This window comes from Lagopus leucura, unplaced genomic scaffold, assembly GCF_019238085.1.
Source record: "Lagopus leucura isolate 7727_CA_CO unplaced genomic scaffold, USGS_WTPT01 Super-Scaffold_100014, whole genome shotgun sequence".
Lineage (NCBI taxonomy): Eukaryota > Metazoa > Chordata > Aves > Galliformes > Phasianidae > Lagopus > Lagopus leucura.
Genome location: NW_024962268.1, coordinates 6810331 through 6836949, shown reverse-complemented (window position 1 = coordinate 6836949; position 26619 = coordinate 6810331). Strand labels below are relative to the sequence as shown.

The 26619-nt window shown below is 37.3% G+C and overlaps 2 protein-coding genes across 3 annotated transcripts in view; one reads left to right on the top strand and one right to left on the bottom strand.

The window, feature by feature from the left end:
• Positions 1–13: 13 nt before the first annotated feature.
• SREK1IP1 (SREK1 interacting protein 1) lies at positions 14–12419 on the bottom strand. 2 transcript variants are annotated; one of them, XR_006179705.1, is made up of 6 exons: positions 12181–12419; positions 10049–10096; positions 8235–8375; positions 5854–5932; positions 4085–4452; positions 14–641 (listed from the first exon to the last, which is right to left on the bottom strand). XR_006179705.1 is itself a non-coding variant. In XM_042875095.1 (5 exons), the coding sequence occupies exons 1-5, from the start codon at positions 12191–12193 to the stop codon at positions 4263–4265; spliced, it is 471 nt and encodes a 156-aa protein (XP_042731029.1). In that variant the 5' UTR covers positions 12194–12419; the 3' UTR covers positions 3261–4262. The 2 variants fall into 2 exon arrangements, 1 of the variants encoding a protein (XP_042731029.1); XM_042875095.1 differs by lacking the exon at positions 14–641 and having other exon boundaries at positions 3261–4452.
• Positions 12420–12461: 42 nt separating this feature from the next.
• The window catches only part of CWC27 (CWC27 spliceosome associated cyclophilin), a 117274-nt gene continuing 103116 nt past the window's right edge, over positions 12462–26619 (top strand). Inside the window, exons 1-9 of the mRNA XM_042875094.1 lie at positions 12462–12638; positions 14139–14235; positions 15775–15887; positions 18082–18225; positions 18924–19022; positions 19200–19303; positions 20192–20261; positions 23060–23139; positions 25376–25409. Of these exons, the coding sequence (XP_042731028.1) occupies positions 12597–12638; positions 14139–14235; positions 15775–15887; positions 18082–18225; positions 18924–19022; positions 19200–19303; positions 20192–20261; positions 23060–23139; positions 25376–25409 (783 nt within the window). The 5' untranslated portion in view covers positions 12462–12596. The remainder of the gene's footprint in view (positions 12639–14138; positions 14236–15774; positions 15888–18081; positions 18226–18923; positions 19023–19199; positions 19304–20191; positions 20262–23059; positions 23140–25375; positions 25410–26619) is intronic.

Sequence of the window (26619 nt, the reverse complement as noted above, 5' to 3'; positions counted from 1 at the left end):
AAAAAAAAAAAAAGATCTTAAGGCCTTAGCCTTTTCTTAAATTGAGTTAAAACAATATTTTGCAATATTTGTGATCCTATAATGCATAAATAGATTGCTCCCTTTTCTGGCTGGGGACAGATGTAAGGAACTCCAAAAGATGAAGTGCTGAACATGCAGCTTGGAAGCTCCTAGAACCAATCACTGCATGAAACAGTAGCAGTGCTTCTGATTCATTATTATAGATCTCAGAGTGATGTACAAATATGACTTGCTTTCTTGTTATGAACTATGGAAACACTGAGAAAATAAGAGTTCAATATGAATTGATTATCTCCTCAGCTTTGATCTTAAAGATTAAACCCTGTAAGGTACTCTGTGTCTTAAACTAAACTGCAGTTGTCTGTTGTGATAATTGCCTTGTTGAATTCTGAAATTCTCTAATTTGTTGCTGAAAGGAAAAACTTTGATTTAAGAGTTGTGTAATAAATCTGTATTACTCAGAATTTATTATTATTTTATTTTTACCTCCTTAACTTGCGTACTTACAGCTAATATCTTTGTTCGTCCCCTTGTTATTCTTCTTTGCATACTGCAAAAAAAAACCCAAAGCAGATCACCAGTAAGAGTTCAGAACACAATAAAGCAAGTATTTGATCAACCTGTTAAAAATATTCCAAGAAAAAATTTCAGAAACTATGCAAATTGCCATCACAAAAAAAAAAAATGTAAGCATAATGGTGATAATATTTAAATACATTTTGCTGGTAAAAGAGGTTATTTGCATTCTCGAGCTTATTGTAAGGAGCGTGAAATTTGTTTACTCTTCATTATTATGTTACTATCACCTGTTGTTGCTGTTCAATTTTTGATCTTGCTCTATTACTGTTTATGTGCATCATTTTTCCTTTCTTTCTGAAAACATGCATTATGTCCTATAACTGAAGCCTGCTGACAGGGGATGACAGTCCTTGTTGTCACCTTCATCCTACAAGATCTTTAGTGCTTGTTGAGAAGTAGGCAAGAAATCACTATCTTGGGCCTGTGTAAGAGCTACAATTAAGTCAGGTGCCATCCTTAAAACTGAGAAAAATGAAACCAACACTTGGCAGAAGGAATGGATGAATTTTAAAATCAAAGACCTTCTTTTCATACCTAAACCTCTCAAATGACACTTTTGTGGAACCAAGTACGCATTTTGGCACTGGCTGAGCCTCATGTGAAAGAATAACATTTGTTACAACACATCAGAGTCACTAAAATTATGGTAAAACAAAAGGGGAAAACAATATAATATTTATTCTGGTGTCACCTTTTGAAGATTAGCAAACACTAACACGGCAAAGAATAGTGAACTGCAGCATTTCCTTGGTATGTTAGCTTACACCTGAAATCTTAAGCACTTCAATTCTGTGGCAAACAATAGTGGCCTGAATGTACATCTTTGTACATAAAACGTTAATATAGTTTGAAAAGTAGACTAACATACAGAACATTCTCTCTGTTAAAGGACTATGTCAATTGAGAGAATAGTGACATGTAAATTGATATAACTGTAAAAGTTACACTTCTGCGTAGAGAAATACCTTAATAAGGGTTGCTCAGTTCTGGAACAGAAAGCTACATATTTTGCCTTCAGTTAAGTGAAGCTTTACTGATAGCTCAAGCTTACAAAAGGAGGAAACAAATGTACAAAATCCCATTCTCCAAAGTTGGCGTGCCCACAGAGGACCATGGGAAAAATATACATGAGCTCTGAAATCCCCTAACTCCAATAACCCAATTTCATTAATTAAAGACAACATAAGGAGAAAAAAATAGATCTGTCTTAAAAAGCAGCTGAATTAAACATTTCCTTTGACAACAGTACTGAATTATTATGCAGCATACAGCTCCCTTGTTGCTCTCCACAGAATTACTGATTCACAGAACTGATCCAGTTATTAAAAATAAACTCCACATGCTCTACAGTGCCAGTGCGAACAGGGTGGTAGAAAACTTTAGATTTCTATTTATAAGAAAAATGCTCCTAATATGCTTTTCAAACTTATGCACAGTTGTTAGCTAATTAAGGAGGCCAGCTATATTATCCAAGCTCATCCTACATATCATGGTGTATGAATGAAAAATTAAGACACAGACCAAAATCAATAAGAAAAGAGCAGATGCAAGGACTCTTGCCATTCTCTACTGAGATCTATGTTGATGGTTACAGATTACTTTTATTTGCTCTTCTCTGGCTTCCATGAGAATTTTGATCTGCAGTGTTTTATAGCACAATAAATAGTACATATAAATACAAGTATATACAGTATATATGTAGTATATATATATACTACAGTACAAACTGAGTTGTCCAATAATTAGGGTACTCATCTTGTACCTATAAACTGAAGGAAGAAATGTGCAGGACCATCACAGTAACCATTACAGCAGCAATTTTTGTAGTGACATGATGTTCTAAAATACAGTTAATGTCACATGGAACTGTGAACTCTTACACTGAAGAAATCTTACATTGCCCCTCAGGTGCAAATTTAGGTACTTTGAAGATGAGGCATACCTGAGATAGCATCACAGTCTGCTGCACTCAAAGGTATCAGTTTATCATTAACTCAGCTGTAGATTCAGCTGATGAAAGTTGATGAAAGGTTCAACATAGGCCAGCAATGACAGCCAGTAGTATCCTGGATGCATCAAGAGAAGTGTGATCAGCAGATCGATGGAGGTGATTCTGCCTGTCTACTCTGCTCTCATGAGATCCTGCTTGGAGTACTGCATCCAGTTTCAGGGCCCCCAGTACAAAGACATGGAGCTGTTGTAGATGGTCCAGAGGAGGGCCACCAACTAGGGTGATGAGCTCAGAGACATGCCTGTACCACCCTTTCATTCTTTCTCTGGCCATGCATTAATGACATCTGCTGGAAACAGACCGAGAGAATGGGTGGAAGGGGATATGAAAGTCCTTTGGTCTAATCCCTGCATAAAAACCTTTGTAAGAGACTTCTACAGGAAGTGACAGAGCAATAAGAATAACCAATTTTATGTTCATAAAGTGTTTCATGAATATGTTTTATAAGGGCATGCAGTGACAGGATGAGGGGAAGTGGTTTTAAACTAGAAGATGGTTGATTTAGACTAGATATCAGGAAGAAATTCTTTATTGTGAGGGTGGTGAGACCCTGGAATAGGTTGCCCAGAGAGGCTGTGGATGCTCCCTGCCTGGAAACATTCAAGGCCAGGCTGGATGAGGCTGTGAGCAACCTGGCCTAGAGGGAGGTGACTGCCTATAGCAGAGGGGTTGGAACTAGAGGATCTTAAAAGCCCTATCCAACCCAAACCATTCTACAATTCTAAGGATTGAATACCAGGGTATCCAATCATGAAACTCTGACATGCCTGAAATAACTCCGTCATGATTTTATGACTTTTGTTATTGGCATTCCACATAGCAACATCACGTAGAGCACTGGGAGTTAAAGAGTTAACGCTCCAGTTCTGTGGATTGAGGATATTTCTGGGTACCTGGTTCTCGGAGGAGAACAATTACTTTTCCAGAAGACTTTTACTGTTCTGTTTTCATTTTCCACTCAGAGGAAAAGATAAAAGTGTTTGCAAGTCACAAGACACGTCCTTTCTTTTAATGCTTGTCAATGCAGTAGTGTGCTCCCTAGCTGTCCTGCTTTCAGCATGCCTTCAGGCCATTCAGAACTTCAGTTTTTGGACACACTCTCTCTCATTTTTCTCATTAGCCTCAATTCCAATTATATTATCTTGCATTCCAATACATAATATAGTAAATTAACTTTCTTCCTCAAATCATTGCAACTGTTTTGTTTTTAAGCCCATCTTCCAATCTTTTTTGCCCCTTTTCCCTTTCACCCTTCTCCCAGGGCAAAATGGCCTGTAAACTGTTGACACTTTCCCTGACAGCAAAGGGTAATTTTTATTACCTATTTCAACATGATAGATTGATTACCTCCCACAAGATGGAAACATACATTTATGGAATATATTAACAGAAGCAAGCTCATTTAAATTTCCAAATTTGATTTAACCATTCAAATGTTAAGCATATGAAGTCCGAATATCTTGACACACAGACCTTCCACTAGAGTTTCCAAATGGTCCATTTAATAATTTGAAGCACTGATATTTGCAAGTAGATTTCCTGAAAAATATATATATCAATATAAACATAACTGCAAAGCACAAATAGGCAAGATCTGAAAGGAAAACCATCCTATTCTCTGCAGAAATGACAGCAAAAATAGGCCAGCAACTTAGTCACTACTAGAACTGTCTGAACTATCTGAAGATGAACTCTTTTCCTTTCGTCTCTTCTTCTTTTCCTTTTTATGATGTTTGCTTTTCTTAGATTTATTCTTCTTTTCCTTTTTCCTTTCCTTTTTATGTGATTTTTGTTTTTTCGACTTTGGTCTGACCTCTTCAGCAGCACTTGATGAGGAAGATCTAGTAAAAATACATATTCATGGACAATAAAAGAATAATTTTATTATTTTAGCATTTATATAATGTTGAAATCAAATTGTTGAAGAACTTATACAGCAGCATCCTTTGGAAAGCTCGTACAATCTCAATTTCAAGTTCAATTAAGTAACAATTTTTCTATTTGCCTACCATGCTAGAAAAGCAGTATGTTTATAATGCAGATTAATTAACAACGGAACAAGTATGCTTTGTGTTTTTCAACCTTTAGTAAGAAAAAAGTCTAAGCATACAGACCTCACAAAATCTGAGCTAAAGTCTGACAGTAAAATACCTTTCAGCTATTAAGCTATTTAGCTTTTAAAGTATCAAATGAGGATTTGTCTAAACATATACTTCACACATGCAAAAATTTATGATAAACTAGTAGGGCAAATCTGGATGCCTCTGAAGCTGTTATTATTTGTCTCTGATCAGCAGTGATGAAGGAAATTACTACGTGCATAGAATATTTAAGCTGAGAATAATAATCCTCATGATCGTCCTCAAGAGGGCTGTTCTGTCCTACCGTTTTCACAATAGATTGCACCTAAAGACTACTATTAGCAGACTAACTCTTCTGTACTCTTTTTAAGGTGTAGGTTAACAACTATGCTGTGTAAGTAAGGAAGAAGGAAAAATACCAATACAATCAGTGTTCAGTCCTTTTCCTATACTTTATTTCTGAAGAACATCTTATTCTGGCCCTTATATATTCCCCAGCTCTCAGTGCAGTTCCGGAAAGGACATCTCATCAACAATTGTAATGATGGAGTAGACTCTTCTAAAACTCAGTCAGCAGGTCAAAACTTGGATTCACAATAAATTTGGACATCATGAACTTTTCTTTGGAACCAGAGCAAGTCTTTTTTAGGCTTCTACAGCAACAGAAACATTAAAAGTCAACACATGCTAAATAAAAGTGCAGAAGTTTTCCCTTTGATAGTAATGCTACTCAGAAAGGGTATTGTATACATGCACACACATGACCATTCAGGGAAGCCTAGGGTCTTCTGAACTCCACAGTGTTTTCTCCATATGAGCCCAGCTGAGGACCAACCCCAAAATCCTCTTGACATCTTATTCCCCTTTTCCTACCACACCTTGCCTGCTGTTGGGTAGTCAGAGGGAACATTGCCTTCTCAGACCTGCAAAACGTCTGTCATGCTGGCTTTCAAGATCTCCATGGTCCTAACTTCAAAGCCTATGGCTTCATCATTACTTAATGGACAAACAAAACTTCACTGGAAGATAGTAAGCTTTTTCCAAATATAGTATACACAAAACCAATTGGATTCAAAGAAACAATATTTTCTGAAATCAACCCAAAAACCAGAGTACTTCTGAATTTGTTTTGCAATTAAAATAAGTCTGTGAAAGAGTTACCTTTTCCTTGGTCTCTTTAGTTTTGTTTTTTCTTTACTTTTTCTTTTTTGTTTCTTTTTTTCTTCCTCCTCATTTAAATCTATGGGCAAAAAATATATATATAATTTACAACACACTTCCAACAACATCTGAACTAAGAAGAGCATTAAAAGAACGGCTTCAATAGCATTGTAAAATTACTGTAAAATTATTTTTCCCTTCTCCAAACCCCAGACTACTATGCATTAATTTCAGAAATATTTTGCAGAATAGCAGAACTCAATATACAACTTCTGTAATTTATCTGAAGATCAGGAATGAGGAAGTCCTGTAAAACGTAGCATAGCTTTGCTTCTACATTTTAAAAGACTCGCACAAGTCTGAAACCAGGGCACGTAACTAAAAGATTAAAAAAAAAAAAAAAAAAAGAATAATTTACCTGCACTAGTTTCAAATAGCCTTAATCCACACTTCAGCTAAGATAAATTTGAATTAACTGTGAAGGTAGCATCTACAAAAATTGGTAGACAAGTCATTCTTAACTTGACCTTTCCCTGTTTCGCCTATGTGGTTGCTTAAAAAACTAAATGTAGGACAGAATTATTGAATTAAGAGATAGCTGGAAAGAGAAATTAAGACCCTGGTCCTACCAAATGAAGAATCAGGTAACATTCAGGCAATGCAAAAAACAATAAACAGTGACAGAAAGAACTGTCATGCATTTTTAGTCCACCATGCTGAAGACTGAAACCTACAACTGTTTGTATTGTTACTACAATGAAAACAAAGATGCATAAGAAAGGTCACCATTTTATCTGTGAGAACTCTTAACTCAGGATATCTGCAGGCCTTCAGAAGGAAGGTGGGTGTACATTAAAATCTAAAACCCACAGATTTTGTCCATACTAATCTATGACTCGTTCAACGTAACAAAACATGGTACAGCTGTTAGACAAGATCCTTAATATTAAATATAAAGAGAATGAACAAAACTTAAATCCTAGTTTTGTTACCAATTCTCATTAACAGTGCGCAGTAACGGTAATAGTAACTGCTACAGGAATGCTCAAATAACTGTAATTTACTGCAGCTTCTATAGAACAGTCATGTTCATTGCTTGCCTGCCTTACCTCTGTTCAGTGATATGAGGTATTCTCAAATTTCACTTACAAGCAATTTTTGTGTCTTACTGGATGAAATGTATGACCACGGTCCTTTCTAAATAACCTCATCAACTATTTTTGAATTTTCTGAAATGCAAATCAGATAGATGTATATTATAGTATCATCTAAAGCATAGGCTACATACAGGAAAATGCTGGTTCTAGAACTTATCCTTAAAACAGATAGCTGAGATGGGGCAAAATCAGGATAGTTGACCTAAACTGGCCCAATGTCCAACAAGGCATATTCCATACCATTTGGCATGTGGATCTATAAAACTGGGGAGAGCTGTCTATGGGGGAAGAGGGGGGCACAGCTGCCTCTTGGGGAGGTGCTGACCACCAGCCAGTGGGTGGTGAACAATTGTGTTGTGCATCACTTCTTTTGAAAATATGTAATAGATAGATAGATAATCATTAGTAATACTTCTCTTCTTTTTCTGTCTCAGTAAATAGTTTTTATATGAACCTAGTGCTCTACTTCCATCCTCTCTTCACCCTCAATTCTCTCTCTTTTCCATTGGAAGGGAGATTTGAGTGGATTGAGCAAACAGCTCACTGGTGGTGCTTAGCTGTCCGTCAGGTTGAACCACAAAACTGGTCATATACCCTTGAGAGAATTTTGACAATTTAACACAGTAGAACAACCTTCCCATTTTTTTTAGGGGAACAGCCTTTTCAGAGTCCAAATTGAAATGAATCCACATAACTGTTAAGTAACTAACACATCTACCTTCCTTCTGATGGCACGATTCTCAAATTTCACAGAGGTAAGTGTTTCTCCAAGTATTAATGTTGAAATTCAATTGGAAAGCTACTATATAGAAATTTGAAAAGAACTCAACTGCCATATTTGTCATTGGTTTTAAGAGTTGCTGTTGACTTTAAGATATTTAAAATACACATAATCACAGAATCAACTCAGAATATCAATTTCATTTTCTTCAAAGTAGCTGCTTATTAATAGTTTTATAGTCTTTTGCAATAAGACCTTTTTGAGATGTTCTAAATGCGTAAACTGTTAATTTCCAATGAAAGGAATCAATAAAAAAATGCATGAACGTATCAAATATCTTAAGTCTGAATATTTGACGTAAAAGATGTACTGTTTACGGTAGAGACAAGTCCTATTTATAGGAAAGAATGAAATGACAGGTCCAGCACATCAGAAGACCATTGTCCAACTTACTACTAAAATAAATAGCTAACTGAATTTTTTTTTTAGAAGATCTAACTTACTTTTCTTTTCACGCAGGGCTTGCAGTCTCTGTAACTCCTCTTCCTCGCTATCTTCACTGCTTGTGCTGCTAACATCTAAAACAATATCTCTTTGAGGATCCACTCGAAGAAAGTTTCGGCATTCAAATGTCAAATGACCAGCTAAAGAAAACAAAAATTTAGAAGCACGTTAAAAACTAGCAAATATTATCAAAAGCTAAGAGTATTATTCCATTTTAATAAGAGAAAGAAAGCTAGGATAGACTACAATCAATGAATGAAGAAGGAGAACAAACTGCAAATTTCTCCTTGAGAGGCTGTGCAACGGTATTCTAATGGTGCATATTTTTGTTAAAGATTTTCTATTTCTTTAATATTTTATATTCTTCTTCTTCATATTTCCTATTAAAGAAATACTTAATATTTCTTTAATAGTCTCATATCCTTTCAGAAGAAACTACTTAAAATAACAACTTAAAAGCATGAAGAGAAATATTTGGAAAACTATAGCAAGTTCTTCTGTATACTGCTTTTTCCATCTCTCTTCAGTGAAATAGAAGAACACTATTTCCTTATGAAATATAAATCATTTTTAATAATCTGTACATAATACTAATCCCCACTAACACAGGACTAGTATTTTTACTTCTCTAAGTTTGATTGTTATAATCACTACCATGAGTTAGACGCCTTGAAGTTGAATATTCCTATTGGAATAACAATAAAAATAAAGCAAATTGAAGATATGGTCTGTGAAAGAATTCAAGTAGCAACAAACTCAGCTTCTCTCTATTAAAGACCTTGAATACAGAAAAAAAAAATGTAGGCTGTGCAATTTAACCTTAAGTTTCCTTCTCTTCCAGAAAGCCTCTGACATTGCATCTACAAATAAACCACTGAATCTATATTGATATCCCTATTTCTCTGAAAGACTGGATACATAAGGCAATTCATTGATAAAATTTGTTGGAAGCAAAGTCTGCAGTGAAAGAACAAAGCTTTTTTCCTTCATCCTACATAAAACACACAAATATAGCTTAAATCACTGTGTTAAAAGTTCACTGCAGTTCACTATGGAGCAGTGTCCACTTCTACACTGTTCTAAAAATGTGACTGAGTGATTAATAAACTAATATTTTCACTAGAACACGTCTATATTCATCAGGAAAATGGTCACAGATGTACTTTCCCTAACACAACATAATGAAAAACCTGTTCCGTAAATCAGCATTTAGCTCTTGCAAGTAACAGCAGCATCAGGCAGCTTGTGATGAAAAGGGCTGGTCTTGCACAGCATCAACCCCTGATAGGGCCTTCAGGAGGAGGGCAGACTTTCATAACTCAAAGCACATCTTACAAAGGATAATTTCTTTGTGTAGAAGATCATGCAGATTTTATTTTTATTTTTTTTCAAAACACACTGGACATACCTTGAGCAGAAAGCCCTGCTTAAGCTTGCAATGAGATTCAAAAAGAACACAAATGCTTACCTCACAAGTACAACAGATGTCCAAGACAGTGCTTGGAATTCAAGGTTTCTCAAGCAATTGCACAGCAAATTTAGTACATGTGAATACATCAGCATACAGGTGATTTTTTTGGCTAAGAAACTCAGGTCTTCAAAAACACTCAAGGATATATGGAGAAAGTTTTTTACAATGAGAGCAGTGAGGGACTAGAACAGCCACAAGGGTGGAGATCCTTTTTTTTTTCCCCTTTTTCTCCCCCAAAAGTAGTCCCATCATTACAAAACGGGAAAAAAAAAAAAAAAAAAACAAAAAACCAAAACCCAAAACCAATACTGCACTACCATATTGCTTACTATATAGACTTACGGTAGCCACATTTCTTGCATCCTGCTCTGATGTTATCCTTATTTGCACCTGAAACAGAACATTTCATCAATTATGTGTTACTTTTAAATCTGGCTTGGTAACACCAGTAGACAGACCAGAATGATCACTCTTCTGAATTTTGGCAAAGTCGCTTTCTATGCCTACTTGTGCCCCCAGTTAAGTAGATTATCAAGATCTAACTCAGAAGACAAAATGTGGATCCTGTTACCCATCAAAGGATCAGTGCAATTTTTAAGTCAGCTGAGTCAATTCATAATTCTAAGCAAAACAGCATTTCCAAAATCAAAGAGTGTCTTTCTATCTAGTATGAAAAATATGGAAAATTAAACAGTTGTATACAGTTTTCTGTACAACTAGTTCCTTTATTTAAATAATTAACCTAACATAAGAAAAAAACTATGAAATTACAGAACTGGAAATGGGGTATATCAGCTTCAAGAGTTCAAACTTTGATTTACTTTGATTTACTGAGAGAAGTATCACCTTCAGTAAATCCTACTAAAAGAAACAGAGGAGCCTTGAAATCCCATGGTTTTCTGCAGATCCCAAACCTCAGTGTTACGTATCTTCTCAGTGGTTTATAAACTCTGCAGTTATTATGTGTCTATTTCATAAGTATCTATCTTTAAACCATGAGAAAACCACGAGAAATAAGGGGACAGGCAACATAAAAATAAAACAAAGTGTAAAGGAAAGAGTAAAAAAATGCATCTCTATCTTGCAATGCCGTATCACAGAATACTCAACAGCATCTGCTGATTCAGTTCACATCTGGACTCATAAGCAAGATTTCATCTTTCATCATTCTGACATACTCAATAAACTCCATCTCTATCAATGTAATCAATGCAGTACAGAAGGACTCAGTGCTCAATGGAAAGGAAGCAAGCACACACTACAGAATCTACTAAACGTGCAAACACTTTGTGCAAGGCTTTCCAATAATCACCCAGTACTTGATAAGAAAGGCATTGGACTACCTATGGACTACCTATTCAGGTGCAACTTGTGAGATGTAGATTTCTGTAAAGAAAACACACGTTTTTAAGGGAAACAGCAGAGAAATGAGCACCAATTAAGACACAAAAAGCGTGTGACTGAAAAATATGGAAAAAAAGTGTATAAAAGAAATTTTACATAGCAGCAAAATCAGGAATCCCAACTGAGAATGTAATCTTGCTAGGGCTTGATGATAGTGTCTGAAGAAGTTAATGGCTCTGTAATGACCTAACAACAGGTTTTTTCGATCTTGATTATCATCCCCACACCCATCAAATTCTTGAGATGATAATAAATTATTATTGTTTGGGATTTAAATAATGATGTTAGAAGCAGGGTTTTAGTATAGATTAAGTTTCAGGCAACTAAAAGCAAACAAGTAAAGGCTTCCTTCTCTCCACCCACTTCCCCTCTTTTCCAACTGCCAGTTCTCCAAAAAAAAAACTAAGGGCCTCACTCATTTAGCAGACAACAATATTGCAAAAGAGGTTTTGCAAATCTTTGAACACAAACATAAGACCTCTTCCTTCAGAAACTATCCCCTAAGATGAGAGCAAGAGCAGCTTTATTAAAGAATTGTTTTTGTTAAGTTTTTGTTGTTGTTGTTTAACTCATAGCAAGGTTCAGTTTTACTCAATTTTCTCCAGCCAAATACTCCTCACACCACAGGATCACACAGGCTGAATACCTCGTGGGTAACACGACCATTGCTGCCCATGCTGACTGCACCTCCGCTCTTAAAGCCTTTACTTAAACAACCTAGATGCAGACAGGCGTTAATCTGGGGCACGAGGAGAAAAAACCATGCGGGACGATGCCATTCTCGGGACCTTTAAGGAAGGCAGTGACCACCTGCAGACGGCAGGATCCAGCCGTACCCTCGCGCACCCACAAGACTGCAGGCGAGGGCCGCGTATTGAGCGCAGGAGGGCTGCTGGAGCCCACAGCCCCGCTCAGCTGCTGACTCGGCCATGGCGGCGGCACTTCAGCTCCGCAGGCTGGCAAACGCACCGCCAGCCGCTCCTCGCGCCTCGCCTCCCCACGAACGGTGCCGCTGACCCCATCGCTCCCATCTCAGCACGCCGCCCCACAGCCTCGGGACTCTTCCTCACCCGGCAGAGCCATTGCGAGCAGCGTCCTCCACGCAGCCCGGCCCGGAAACGCCGCGGCGCCTCTTCCCGCCGGAAGGCTTAGCCCGGAGCTCTCGGGCCGCGCCACTCCCGGGGAGGACGGGGGACCTCAGTACCGAGCCGGGGAGACGAGGAGGGACCGGAGGTCCGGAAAAGCCTTCAGGTCCTTCCAGAAATAATTCACTCCGTGATCGCCGTGCAGCCCCTGATCGGCGGAGCGCTCCTTTCTCCTTTCCCCTTTCCCCTGTTCTGGGCAGTCACACCTCCCCCGCTCCACTGTGCTGTGTAGAGGCGCCCAATATGGCGGTGGACTGCGGGCAGTAGCGCGGGTAGGGGAGAAGCGTTGATGCGCATTGGTCTGGGACTGCGTGGGTCTGCCACAACACCCCTTCCCCAGTATGAGCAACATCTACATCCAGGAGCCCCCCACCAACGGCAAGGTGAGGCTCCCTGCGGGCAGCCGGCGCCGTGCTCGCCTTGCCGCGCGGCGGTGCGCGCGCTGCCCTCGGAGGAGCTGCGAGGGAGGGGAGGGCGGGAGCTGCTGGCAGCGCGGGCGAGGGGCAGGCGGCTGATTTTGTCGCTTTCGGCCGCTTGTTATGTTTACCGCTTTGTTATGAATTGGCATTGTCTTTAGTGGTGTTACCTGTAATAAATAGAGCGTGCCACTGGAGATTTAAGGCATATTCTTTTTCTGCGTTGTCTCATTGTGGAAATATTAAAGAGTGTTTAATATTCTGCCCTCTGGTAGTTACTGTGTTATCAGTAGTCTTTTCATGTGAGTTACTTCAGAACTATATCTTAAGTGCTGCAAAACTACATTGGGATATCATAGAATCACAGAATGGTTTGGATCAAAGGTCACCCAGTTCCAATCTCCAGCCATGGGAAGGGCTGCTCCATCCTCCCTCCAGCTCAGCTGCTCATTGCCCCATCCAACCTGACCTTGACACCTCCATGGATGGAGCACCACAGCTTCTGTGGACAGTGACTCTCCACCTTCTGAGTAAAGAATTTTCCCCATACATGCAGCCTAAATCTGCTCTCTTTCAATTTAAAACGATCTGCCCTTGTCCTGTCACTGACTACTCACATAAAAGTTGGTTTCCTTCTTGTTTATATCCGTACTTCAAGTACTAGAAGGCTACAGTAAGGTCTCCCAGGAGCCTTCTCTTTTCCAGCCTGAACAAGATCGGTTACTTCAACCTTTCTTTGCAGGAGAGGTGCTGCAGCCTTCTGATCATTTTCATGGCCCTCCTCTGGACCTGCTCCAACAACTCCACATCTTTATCTTGTTGGGAGCCCCAGGTCTGGACACAGTACTCCAGGTGGGGCTTCAAGAGGGCAGAACAGAGGGGTACAATCCCCTCTTTCCCTGCTGGCTGCTCCTGTGCTGACACAGCCCAGAATACACTTGGACTTAGGGTTTGCACACTGCTGGCTGATGTCCAGCTTTTCATCCATACCCAGATGAAATGTGAACATTCCCAGATGTTCACACACAGAACCCCTAAATTCTTTGCAGTAGGGCTGCCTTCAAGGAGTTTTTCTCCCAGTCTGTACGTTTATCTGGGAATGCCCCAACTCACATACAGCACCTTGCACTTGGCCTAGTTGAACCTCACATGGGCCCCACTTTTCAAGCCTGTCCAGGGCCCTCTGAACGACATTCCTTCCTTCTTTCATATCAACTACACTACTCATCTTGGTGTCATCAGCAAACTTGAGGGTGTACTCAAGCTCACTGTGTATGTCAGCGATAAAGGTGATTAGGTTGGACCTCTGGGGGACGCTACTCATCACCAGCCTTAACTGCTTACTACTTATCTACTACTGTTGTTAATGTTATGAAGTTAACTGTGCCTTTTAACTCAGTAGTAATATTTGTTTATTAGTGTCTAAGTTGCAATAAAACTAATGGTATGTTTATAAAAATTTTGTAGGTTTTGCTGAGAACTACAGCAGGAGATATTGATATAGAATTGTGGTCTAAAGAAGCACCAAAAGCATGTCGAAATTTCATCCAGCTTTGTATGGAAGGTAAGGACAAGATGGGGTAGGATTTGTTAGAATTATTTAATGTGTACTATTGGTATTTTGATGACAGTTTTGGAAAAGATAAGTCTTAAGTAAGTTTTAATATGTTAACTAATTATTTTTATTACTTGCTACCCAGATCAAAAACATTTTTCAAGGTCATTAAGGATCCCAATGGAAGGAAAAAGAGCAACAATTTTTAGGTGGTTTTCTTGAATGTAGTAGTTGGTGTCAGATGTTTAGGAAGGCCTATTTTCAGGAAGTCTCTACAAAGTATAGCAGCTTTAATGCACATAGGAAATGTCAGTGATGCAATGCTTGGACATCCCCTGTTCATTCCTGCTTCACTGTTGTTACTCCCTGTTCATTTCTTCATGAGTGCTTTTAATGTTTCATTTGCTGTGGTGTTTTATTGACTAGAACCCTGTAAAGCCTTTTGCTGAAATAATGTACCTAAATGAGAAGTTCCATATTGGGAAAACTATACAAAAAATGTGCAAAAGACCCTCTCAATTTATGCTTCCTACTCCTACTTATATACCATTAATAAGATCTGGTGAGAGTCCTTTTAGCTCTCTGATAAGGAAAAATAGCAGTGTGGAATTTGTGTATCCCAGTCATATATAAGGTCTACTCTGTGCTCTTACTGATTATGTGAAGATGTGGATTTTCAAAAATATTTTTTTAACATTAAGTCAGCTTCTCAGCCCAGGGAATTACCTTAAGTTATCCTCGGTTTTAAAAAACTATGCCATATTTCCTTTCTGAACTTGCATGGCTACTCTGTTGGATCCTATGCTTTGTATTGTATGCTTTAGTATTTCTCTAGTGAGTACTGTATAATATAACTATCCTTGAACATACAGAGCTATGCTGCAACACTGTCAGGTCCTGCTTTGTCTTACAGCATAATGCAGATTGAAAAAAGGAAAAAATAAAGTAAATATGTGTTGAGTTGAACTTTTCATACTTATGTTTTCTTACAGTGTCGTAATGCTTATCTGAAGTATATGTGTGTGTGTATAGAGAACAGTAACAAGATAACCTGGGGAGCAAAAGACAGTACAGTGTAGGGGAAAGGGACAACACCTGTGTTCTGTGCCATTGAGTGGAAGCGATAACCATTTGGTGCATGGATATAAACAAGTGTGTATGTGAGGTACTGGCTGGGACAGGACGTAGTAGATTTAACTCTCCTTTTAAAGTGATATATACTGGTACTATCATTGGTAGTCCTGAAAATAAAATTACTCATTAATACAGTTTTGTCAGTGGTATGCAGTATCTTCTGTGGCAGAAACTTAAGACTCCTCTTTTTTTTTTTTTTCATAAATATCATCAGTAATGCTTTGTAGATTAGGTAAGGTACAGTCATGCTGAGCAAGTCAATATATGATCAGGCAGCTTGGTGGAAATGGCAGAATACTGTTGTAGGTTTTGTTTTGTAGAACTCCAGTAACTGGTATGTCTGCATAATCTCTCTGGAAGTGTGATCTTTAGATAGCTTAAGTATGTTTAATATATTTTCTTTTTCTTTTTTAGAGTATTACAATAATACAATATTTCACAGAGTAGTGCCGGGTTTTATAGTGCAGGGAGGTGATCCCACTGGTACCGGCTCAGGTGGAGATTCAATCTACGGAGCTCCCTTCAAGGTATGTAGCTATGTATCTGTGTATCTTGTGCATATTGATGTTTGGTTACTCTCTGTCAGTTGCCCTTCCTACTGTGTTAGGTTGTGAGAAAAAAAAAATTTGTAGAAGGAATGCAGTTTATTCTATAAGGAATGCTGAAGTTTATTCATATTCTGAATTTGCACATGCTTCAACATTTTTGAATGTGTATTTTAGAATTGAGTGTTCTTAAATATGCCTGTTCTAATTCTGTGATAAATGTATAACCTTATTAGCATTCACTTCAACAAAATAAAAATAGGAGAGAAAATTGTTCAGAGCAAGTGCTTATGTGTTTTAACTTCGTGAAGTTCAACAAGACCAAGTGCAGGGTCCTGATCATAGGTTGGGGCAATGCTAAGCACAAGTACAGGCTGGGCAGAGAATGGATTGAGAGCAGATGTGAGAAGAACTTAGGGTGCTGGTTGATGAGAAACTCATCATGAGCCTACAATGGGAAATGCAGCCAAGAAGGCCGATTGTATCTTGGGCTACATCAAAAGACAGATGTGATTGTTCTCTGCTCTGTCCTTGTGTGGCCCCATCTGAACTACTTCATCCAAATCTAGGGCCCCCAGCACAAGAAAGAATATAGAGCTGTTGAAGCAGGTCCAGAGGAGACCACAAAGGTGATCAGAGGGCAGGAGCACATCTTTGTGAAGAATGGTTAAGGGAGTTGAGCTTGTTCAGCTTGGAGAAGAGAGGAATCTGCAGAGGCAGTACAGAGGCCTTCCAGTACCTAAAGGGGACTTACAGGAAAGCTGCAGAAAGACTCTTTGTCTGAGAATGACAGAAGAAAGGAATATTTTGTACAGTAGATTTAGATTAGACATTGAAAAGAAACTTTTAACTCAGAAAGTGGTGGGGCAATGGAACAGATGGCCTGGAAAAGCTGCGGATGCATCATCCATATTGAGTGCTTAAGGCTTGAATGGGGCTTTGGACAACCCAGTCTAGTGAGGGGTAACCCTGCCCATGACAGGGGATTGGAACCGGGTGATATATAAGGTCCCAAAGCATTCTATGGATCTTTGTGGAAAACTGAGGAGCAGAAATATGAGTTGTCCATGTACATTTTGTCTGAATAGTCAAAGGTATCTGAATGTGTATGTAGTCACTAGTATTATTGATGATGGCACATCACTTCTCTTGGTCAGGCCCTTCAGATCCTGAGTGAAGTTTCACATGCACAGAAGCTGTGCTCTAGTTCTGGTTGAGTCTTTCAGATAGGGTAAACATCTTTAGCTGGTGACTGAAACTATGTGACCTTTCTGGGCCATCAGTCCACCTGCTGCAGTTGTAATGCAAATCCTGCATTAATGCATATCTGCAGTTTGTGGGAGAGGTTGCTACGTGAGCAAACATCAAAACAAATACTTCTAATAGTGTAGTAATAACACTTATTTAATATTTTTGTTAAGTGTTAAAGAAGTTTTATACTATTGTGTTTTACTCATACTGTGTGTTACTCATCACTGTTATCTTTATTTGATGCCCTCTTCTGTCTTCTCATGGTCCTGAAGATGTTCTTCCTTTGAATTTGAGTAATATTGTACTATTGCAAAGCTTCTGAACTTCTGGTTATTTTACATGGATTAGAATTTCTGCTAAATGAAACAGTTGACTAGAATAATGGTTTTACAGGGAATACCTGTGATGCAGTTACGTTAAGAAATGCTTTCTTTTTCTTTTTTTCTTTTTCTTTTTTCTTTTACTGTTCTATAGAGCACAGAAATAATGATTAATATTAGGCAATACTTAGAAAAGGGGAAAGTTATCTTAGCAAAACTTAAGTTTATCTTGAATTGTGTTTCTGCTGTGTATTGTGTATCTTCTATTGTGTATCTTGTTTTTCTATTATTGGCATAGTAGCTTCTAAACTTTTTCTTCAGATTTTGTTAGTTGATTTTGTTTCTGTTTTGATTTTGTTTTTGTTTTGTTTTGAAATAATTTTGTTTGTTTATTTGTGATGATATAGAAACTGAGAAGAAAAGATAGACTAAAAATTGTTTCTGTTTTGAGCAGAAGTTTTAAATATAATCTTGTTACTAAGGTATAAATGACCAGTTTTATTAATGCTTGAATTTTTAATTTATTTGAACTAACAGTTTATTTTTTGTCAGTGTATGTTAATATAAATATATAGTAGTTAAATAATTCTTTTTATCTTTTCCAGGATGAGTTCCATTCACGATTGCGATTTAATCGAAGAGGACTTGTTGCTATGGCAAATGCTGGACCCCATGATAATGGCAGTCAGTTTTTCTTTACACTGGGTCGTGCAGATGAACTTAATAACAAGCACACAATCTTTGGAAAGGTCTGCTACACAGAGTAGTCTCAGTTTGAGCTTGCTAGAAGCGTGTATATGTTTCTTTATCATTGAAGGTTCTTGTAGTGTTGTTTGTGTTAGATATGTATGAAATTATTTTACTTCATTCTGAGCTGCCTGCATTCTGTCTGCATCTCTTGGAAATGTTTCTATGGGTTGTTGCCATCATTATCTACTTTTTACTGTTTTTCTTCTGAAAAGAAGTGTTGTGCTTTCCCTTACTAGAAATATGATAACTGCTTTACTAGTCTAATGCTAATAACATTATTTATTTGTTTATTTGTTTACATTTATTTGTAAGCTGTAATTACTTAAGGAAAGTCAGGAAATTAAAAAGCCTAAGATGAACTTACCACTTTCATAGTTCATTCAAAAGAAAGTAAAGCTACAGTTTTTGTATTTCAGTATCTTATTTAGCTGCTTTACAAGTCCCAGAAAAATTTTGACATCTTCCTCTGCTCTCAGAAATGCACAATTTGCTCTTTCTTATGTTCTTTCAACTTCGCTGTTAATTTAAAGATGAAAAGCCAAAACCATTGGTACGCTGTACTTACTCTCCTGTAAGTGATTTATATGCCTACAGTATTTCCTGTATCACTTGTATTTTCAAATTCTTTACGTAATAATTGCCTTGTGTTTTGCAGAAGTACTTAAGTACTTTCAAACCTTTCCTGTGCATTTGATAGGTTACTGGAGATACTATATATAACATGCTGCGGCTAGCTGAAGTGGAAGTTGACAAAGAGGAAAGACCACTCAGTCCACATAAAATAAGAAGTAGTGAGGTAGGTATGTTGTTCTTTACAACTCGTAGTTTTTTAATTATTTCATTTGTATTACTAAGAGAGCTGTGATCTAGTATGAAAATCTGGCATGTCTTTTATGTATTGCTTTTAAAATATTGAGTCATTTATTAACAGTGCTTACTAGGGATATGACTAAAATATTCTTTTTTTTTGAAGGTTTTGTTTAATCCATTTGATGATATTGTTCCAAGACCAAATAGAAAGCTGAAGAAGGACAAACCAGAAGAAGAAGATAAGAAGCCCAAAGTAAAAGGCACAAAGTAAATACATGCAACATGAGCAGTAGTTAATTTTCTTTTACCTTGAAATAGCAGCTTGGTTGTTTTTTTATTTGAAACAAAGGCTTAACAAAAATGCAAGAAGAAACTGCTGTAATGTTAGCAAAAAACCCTAGTTTTTTTTCAGTAGTTATTGTGCATCTGCTAAGCTATAGCTCTTTTGTGTGATAGTTTGTTGCAAAGGAGAGAGAATACAGTAGTGTAAGCCATGGGCAAGAAGAATATGCAATCGTTTGTAACTGAGATGATGCAGAAGTTAATGCATGCTAGTAACTTGGGCACAGTTCTTTTAAATTTTTAATTTATTTTATCAGCTAACACTTGTCTCCCATTAAAATGCTTTCAAATTTCAAATGCTTTTTAAATGCATTCATTTATGAACAAAATTTGGTAGATTTACATATATATGAGAAGTAATAGGAATTCGGTACTATGTGCATGCTTTTGGTTCTGTTGGACAGAAGCAGATTGTATTGCAACTAGCTGTTTCTAATACAGTGCATAAATAATTTTGAACAAAAACCCTTAAAGATCATTATCTATTCTAAATACATTTGTGAAATTGTATTTGTGGTTGCTGCTTTCCTGAGCTGTTGCATCTTGAGAATTTTGTGTTTACTGCTGGAGCGTTGCTGTATTAAAAAAAAATAATAAAGAGCTGTTGGCATTTATAAGTCTCTGGAAGCTAGTCAAGGCAGAATTTTAAATTCTGTGTGACTTTAAAGTGACTTTAAAGTATGTTAGTTTGTAACTGTCCTGTTTGTTCTGTCTCAGGCATAGAATAGGGACGTACAAAATGGAAGTTGCATGTTTAAAGTTTATCAAATGATAATTAAAGTTTTAATAGGAAATGTGTTTTCTCTCTTAAAGAAATTTTAACTTGCTTTCGTTTGGGGAAGAAGCTGAAGAAGAAGAGGAGGAAGTCAACAGAGTTAGTCAGGTATTATACCAAATCATCCTCATTTTTATTTTCAACTTAAAATTATCTTTTTTACATGCTAATGAAATATTTTAAAGTCCTTTGTATTCTTTTTACTTTTGAGTTTTAAACAATAATATTAGAAATTATCTTTGTTTTTATAATTCTACTATTTTGATTTATAGAAAAAAACCTTGAATTTTTCTAGTTTAGAAGGTGCCTTCAGTTATTGCATGATAGTGTTTACAGAAATATAAAAATGGTTCCATTTGTCGTAGTGTGGCTGTGTAAAGCTATTTCTGCTGTCTAACAAGGTAATAGGTACTTTTTTCTTTTTCATTTCCTTAATTACAAGTAAAAAACTTGAGAGTTGAAATATGTCAACTTCTTCATTACCAGGGAATTCTAGGCTCTGTTTTCTTATGTCAGTATATTTTGTACAAAGATTAAGGCAGTGTTATTGTGGGAAAATCATCATGTCATTGTAATTAATATTTGTTGTAATTAATTTAAAACAGTTAAATAAAAAATAGAAAGAGTTACACTGTTACGAATTGTCCAAATTCACAGAACTTGGATGGTATAGGTATTCTTTAATCTAATATCTCCTGAATGGACTTTGCCAAATTACTTAAAAAAATTGCAGGTTGCCATCCATGTTTCTACTATTGACCAAATTATTTCTCGAGAGCTCCAGACATTATAACTGACTTGTACAGCTCAGGTACCAATTTTTATTAGTGATGAGACTACATTATGCTAAGTTCTGTGCTGTCGTAATGAAAATTATCCCCAATCCTACAGTGAAGTACAGAGGACAGCAGTGAGTACAGTAATACACAGTGTTACAGTAAGATGGTGGCAGTTAGGTTAGTAGCAGAGGTTTATCACAGTATTTTAACTCTGATGCTTCCTTGTTTTGACTTAGCCTGTCCAACTAACTATGCTTACTTTCCTTAAGAGCATGTTTGTCTGACATTCTGCTATATGTGTCTGTTTTCAGTATTGCATTCAATTTGTTTGCTGTGTCCTTCTCTTTTACTCCAAATACTTGCACTTCATTTTAAAATGATCTAGATAAAACATCTCTTTCATGACAAGTTCAGTATCGGTGTTGTCATGCTGTGAAATTGTTCTGTTAACTTTTTTGGAGTTGCCAAATGCGGTAAAATTGCCAATTTAGAAAAGTCTGAAAAAGTAACTAATTAAGCAAAGCTACAGTGTCTGTCCATCCAGAATGCTAGGCTCCAGTATACATCTGTTACAGTTCAGGCAGTGTCTGGATTCACAGGCCTAAGTGGAAACAGTGCTCATGGGCAGAGCAGGTCCAGGTAAGACTCCTAAAGACACACTGTAGTATATCAGTGTACTTTGGGACCTGACAGCGTGACCCCCACTGATTGTCACCTAATGTTTAGGCTGAAGCTTTCACTGTCCAAACTGCATTTAATTGTCTGTACTTGTTTGGAGCAGTTTACAAAGGTGCTAAGTGCTTGTCATATTTCGTAGAATCATAGAATCACCAAGGTTGGAAAAGACTTCCAAGATCAACCTTTCTGATCATCCTCATACTATCAGTATTTCCTCACTAAACTGAATCCCTTAGCATAACTTTTATATGTTTCTTGAACATCTCCAGGGACAGTGACTGGGGCACCTCCAGTGCCTGTCCACTCTTTCAGAAAAGAAATGTTTCTTAACATCCAACTTGAATCTCTCCTGATGCAAATTGAAGCCATTCCTTCCATTCCCATTGCTAGTTATGTGGGAGAAGAGTCTGACCGCTACCTCGCTACAACCTCCTTTCAGGTCATTGTAGAGAGATGCAAGATCTCCTGAACCCACTCTTCTCTGGACTTAACAGTTCCAGTTCTTTCAGCATCTCTTCATAAGTCTTGTGCTCCAAACCCCTCACCAGTTTTGTTGATCTTCTCTGGACATGCACCAGGGCTTCCATGTTTTTCTTGTAGTGAGAAGCACAAAACTGAACACAGTATTTGAGGTAAGGCCTCACCGGTGCTTACTCCAGAGGGATGATCACTTCTCTGCTTCTGCTCACCAGGATGCTATTGGCTTTTTTTGGCTACCTGGGCACACTTCTGGCTCATGTTTAGCTGAGCATTGACCAACACCCCCAGGTCCATTTCTTCCACACAGTCTCCCAGCCACTCTGCCCCAAGCCTGTAGGACTGCCTAAGGTTGCTGTGGCCAAAATGCATGACCCAGCCTTGGTCCTGTTGAACTTCATCTCATTGGCCTCAGCCCAGCTATCCAGCCTGTCCAGATCCCTCTGAACGGCCTTCAAATAGAATCAGACAGATCAACGCTTCCTCCCAGCTTGGTGTCGTCTGCAAACTTAGTGAGGGTGCACTCAATCCTCTTGTCCAGGTCATCAGTAAAGATATTGAACAGGAAAGGCTACAATATCAACTCCTGGGGAGCACCATTCATGATGGGTTGCCAGCTGGATTTAATTCCATTTACCACCACTCTTTGGGAGTGATCATCCAGCCAGTTTTTTACCCAGCAAAGAGTGTATCTACTCAAGTCCCCAGTTGCCAGCATCTCTAGGAGAATGACAAAGAAGACAGTGTCAAATATAACACATAAAGAAGATGTTGATAAATCAGAAGGTGATGTTATTATCCACACTACTGCTGTCTTCCTGCAAGGATTATGTTCTTTTGTAATTAGAAGTGTTTATGCTTACTATTTAGGTTAAAACTAACTGGAAATAAATAATTTTTTCCTTACCATTGCCTTTTTCTGTATTCCCTTAAACACTGAAATTTGTAACCCTTTTTTTTTTTTTTTAACAGAACATGAAGGGAAGGAGTAAAAGTAGTCATGACCTACTGAAGGATGATCCACATTTGAGCTCAGTTCCTGCTGTCAAAAGGTTAATACAAGTTTTCCACATTCCAGAGCAGATCTACTTTAAAGATGTTAGACCTGATGCAAAGATACTCATTTTATGTCTGTCACTGTTTAAGAAAGTATGAAACGTTTTGCTGGATTGGACCAAATGTTCCTCTAACTCACTATGCAGTTGCCAGCAGTGAGCATCCAGCAATGGGTGCCCAAGAAAGATGAAAAATAGGGCAAACATGTCGTTTTGCTGAATAGCCTTACAACCTCAAACTACTTTCAGGTCACAGAGCTGGCAGATTTTGATATGGTTTGTCTAATTAGTAACCCTTACACGGGCTCTCTTCAAAGTATGCAGTGACCTCTTATAATGTTTTTTTACATTTGCATTTTACTATCCTACATTTGCAGTAGGAAGTATCTCTTTTTTTGTTGTGTTTTCTTTTTTGTCTGTTTTGTGTTTTTTTTTTGAAACATCATGTTACTGGCCTTGTTTGGTAATTTCTAATTCTTGTTTGGAAGAGACAGTGAGCAGCCAGTCTTTATATACCTGTTTTTACTACATTCCCTTCTTAGGCCATTTCTTTTCCATCTGGATTCCTTAAAACCTTCTCAGGTTTTCTTCGCACAAGAATTCAGTATCCGTTATAATAAACAAGTTATTCTTGTTTCTCTTCTCTGACACCATTTCTGTTCTGAAATATCGTTTTGCTAGTTTTTCTTTGAATCTAAGCAAATTAAAGATGACATTTAAAGACATATATTTGCATAAAGACAGTCTTCAGTTTGTCCTCTATTTTTTTAATCCTTCTAAACTTCTGATTTGCTTTTTAAGCCATTGTTTATACACTTTCAATGGAATTATCTCAGCACAATATTCAAAGAATTCATGATTAGTGGTGGTCAACTTCAAGCTCCTTGTCCTGTTTGTGGAATTCTTTTTACACGTCTTTCTACCTGTATACACTTCAAATTTCATCTCACATTTTACTGTCTTATCTTTCTGTTTCTTCTGCTGTTCATTAGTCTACTCTTGTCTGTACTGTTCTGCATGATGTAGTGTTATTAAAAAAATCAGTAGTGCAGTTGCTTGCCTACTTTGTTATTGAGTTTGATGAACAACTCAAGACCTAGCATGCAATAGTGAAAATAAGTTAGTAATCTTCACTGCATGAAATGTTGGTTTGCTCCTGACTTTTGTTTCCTGTTTTATAACATTGAATTTATTAGTGCAGAGGCCTTTTCTCTGTCATCTCAGAGCTACTTAGTTTCCTTAAAAACATTTGACTAGAGAATGTGTGAGTGCAAATGTAATAAAGCAGACAGCTCATCTGCAGCCACATGTAGCCCTTTCTGCCAGAGGTTAATAAGACAGTTTCCTCTACTGCCATAAAACCCACAAATTACCTCATACTGTGCGTCTGCTTGTTTGGTACTGACGTCAGAACAGAATTGTATTAATTCAAAATATTTTCTTTAATACTTTCAGATGATTTTTTTTTAAAGTTTTATTAAGAAAAAATTACTTCCACAGAAAGTTTTTGATGTTAAATTCACATCAGTATAATGCAAATAAAACACGCCTATATAAAAAAAACTTTCTTAAATACAGAATATTTGCCATGAAATGCTAGGTATGTATAAATGAGATAAAAATCAACTATCTTAAAAGTGACTTTTGTTGTTTCTTTTTCTTTTCAGCAGTACAGTGCAAACAGTAGTCAGAAAACATGATGGCATGCCCGCTTATGCATATTGTCTGACTAAATTATTATACGTTATTTAGGATTTTTGCTTATGCTTGTAAGGTATTACACCTAGATTGTGTCCATTAATTCGTTATTTATTGGTCCAGATTGATTTCCAAGGCTGTTCTATAGTATTCTATTCGCTTGCCTAATCATAATATTTTCTTGATCAATAGATGTTTTGACTTAAATTTAGAAAATAATTGTAATAATTAGCATAGTTCCTCACCTTTGAAGCAACTGTATACTTCAGCATTTTGTCTGAATATGGTTAGTAATAGAATGTGTCTGTGGCAGATTACAGTTTTATCCTATGATATTAAACTTTTTATTTAGAGAAGATGATGACAAATGACAGAAAATACTATTAATTGGTAATGTTAAAATGAATGTGAGGATGGTGTAAATGACTAAGTTACCTAAAATTTCAATTAGTTAAAATTTTTATTAAAGAGCTGTGTTTTAAACAGTATTTTAAGTCTTCTCTGCTATTTTAAAGTATTAATTATTCTTTTTTAGTGGTGCAGCAAATGAAGAGAGTTATTTGAGTGAGGTAAGTAATTTTTTGAATTATTATTTATTTTTACAAATAAGTCTTTTTTTCCTTATTGTATGTGATTTAACATTTTCCTGTGGGAAATAAATGCTGCTTTTGAGGATTTTTAAAGCTAGCTCAAGTCAGATTTCCAGCAAAAACCAGTAACCCTTTCAGAGCTCTGAGGGTTGGCAGTTGTGTGCTTTCGTGTCAGGGTAAACTTGCTGCTGCATGCCACCTACTGCATTTTATGAAAACTTCTTAGCAGATATTTCAGTCAGTAAATGAGGTTGATTACCACAGAGTCACAAACCTTTAATACAAGCTCTGAAATTGCTTCAGGGATGGGAAAGGAATTAAGATTATATTTATCATGAATGATGATAGAACACTAATCTAAGGGGAAGGCTGTGTATAAGTGAGAATGCTATTGGGAAGATTTCTTCAAGGGAAGAAGATGAATGTCTATCACTAAAAATAGCATTGATAAAGACTGTTATGTCTGAAAGGTGGGAAATTTAAGTAAGCAAGCAGTAATAAGTTGGATGTCCAAGCATGGAGGATATTTTATATACAAGGAAGTTTTTATTGATATTACGGAATAAAATTGCAAGTTGAAGTGCATATTTACCTACAGCCATGGATGATGGGCTAGATCTTTGAGTTGCTATCAAAACATGAATAACTGGGAATATAATCCTGTGTTCCATAAATTGAATCCTCAGAAGTACTTTGTTTTTCATATCTATCTGCTATGCATAGGTCAGTAGCTATCATCTGTTAGCTGGTATTCAATGAGAGTGAAGGACAGATGCAGTCTCCCTCATCCTTGCACCTAAACAAAAAGAAAGCAGCTTATTTCCATTGTATGTGCTGTTACCTCTTTTGCAAAACACAGTATGTGCTCAGCTTCTTGGACACATAAACTCAAATTCTGCCTTTGTTCGAGCCATGTGCATGATCACACTCTTCTTTAAGCTGTGATTCTCTGCTGATTGGCTGTCATGCAGTATTTTGACACAGCAAGCCTGGTCATTTCATAGAATCATAGAGTGGTTTGTCTTGGAAGGGGCCTTTAAGATCATCTCATTCTAACCCCCCTGCTATAGGCAGGGACACCTCCCTCTAGTCCAGGTTGCTCACAGCCCCATCCAGCCTGGCCTTGGATGCTTTCAGGGAAGGGGCATTTACAACTTTGCTGGGTAGCCTGTTCCAGTGTCTCACCACC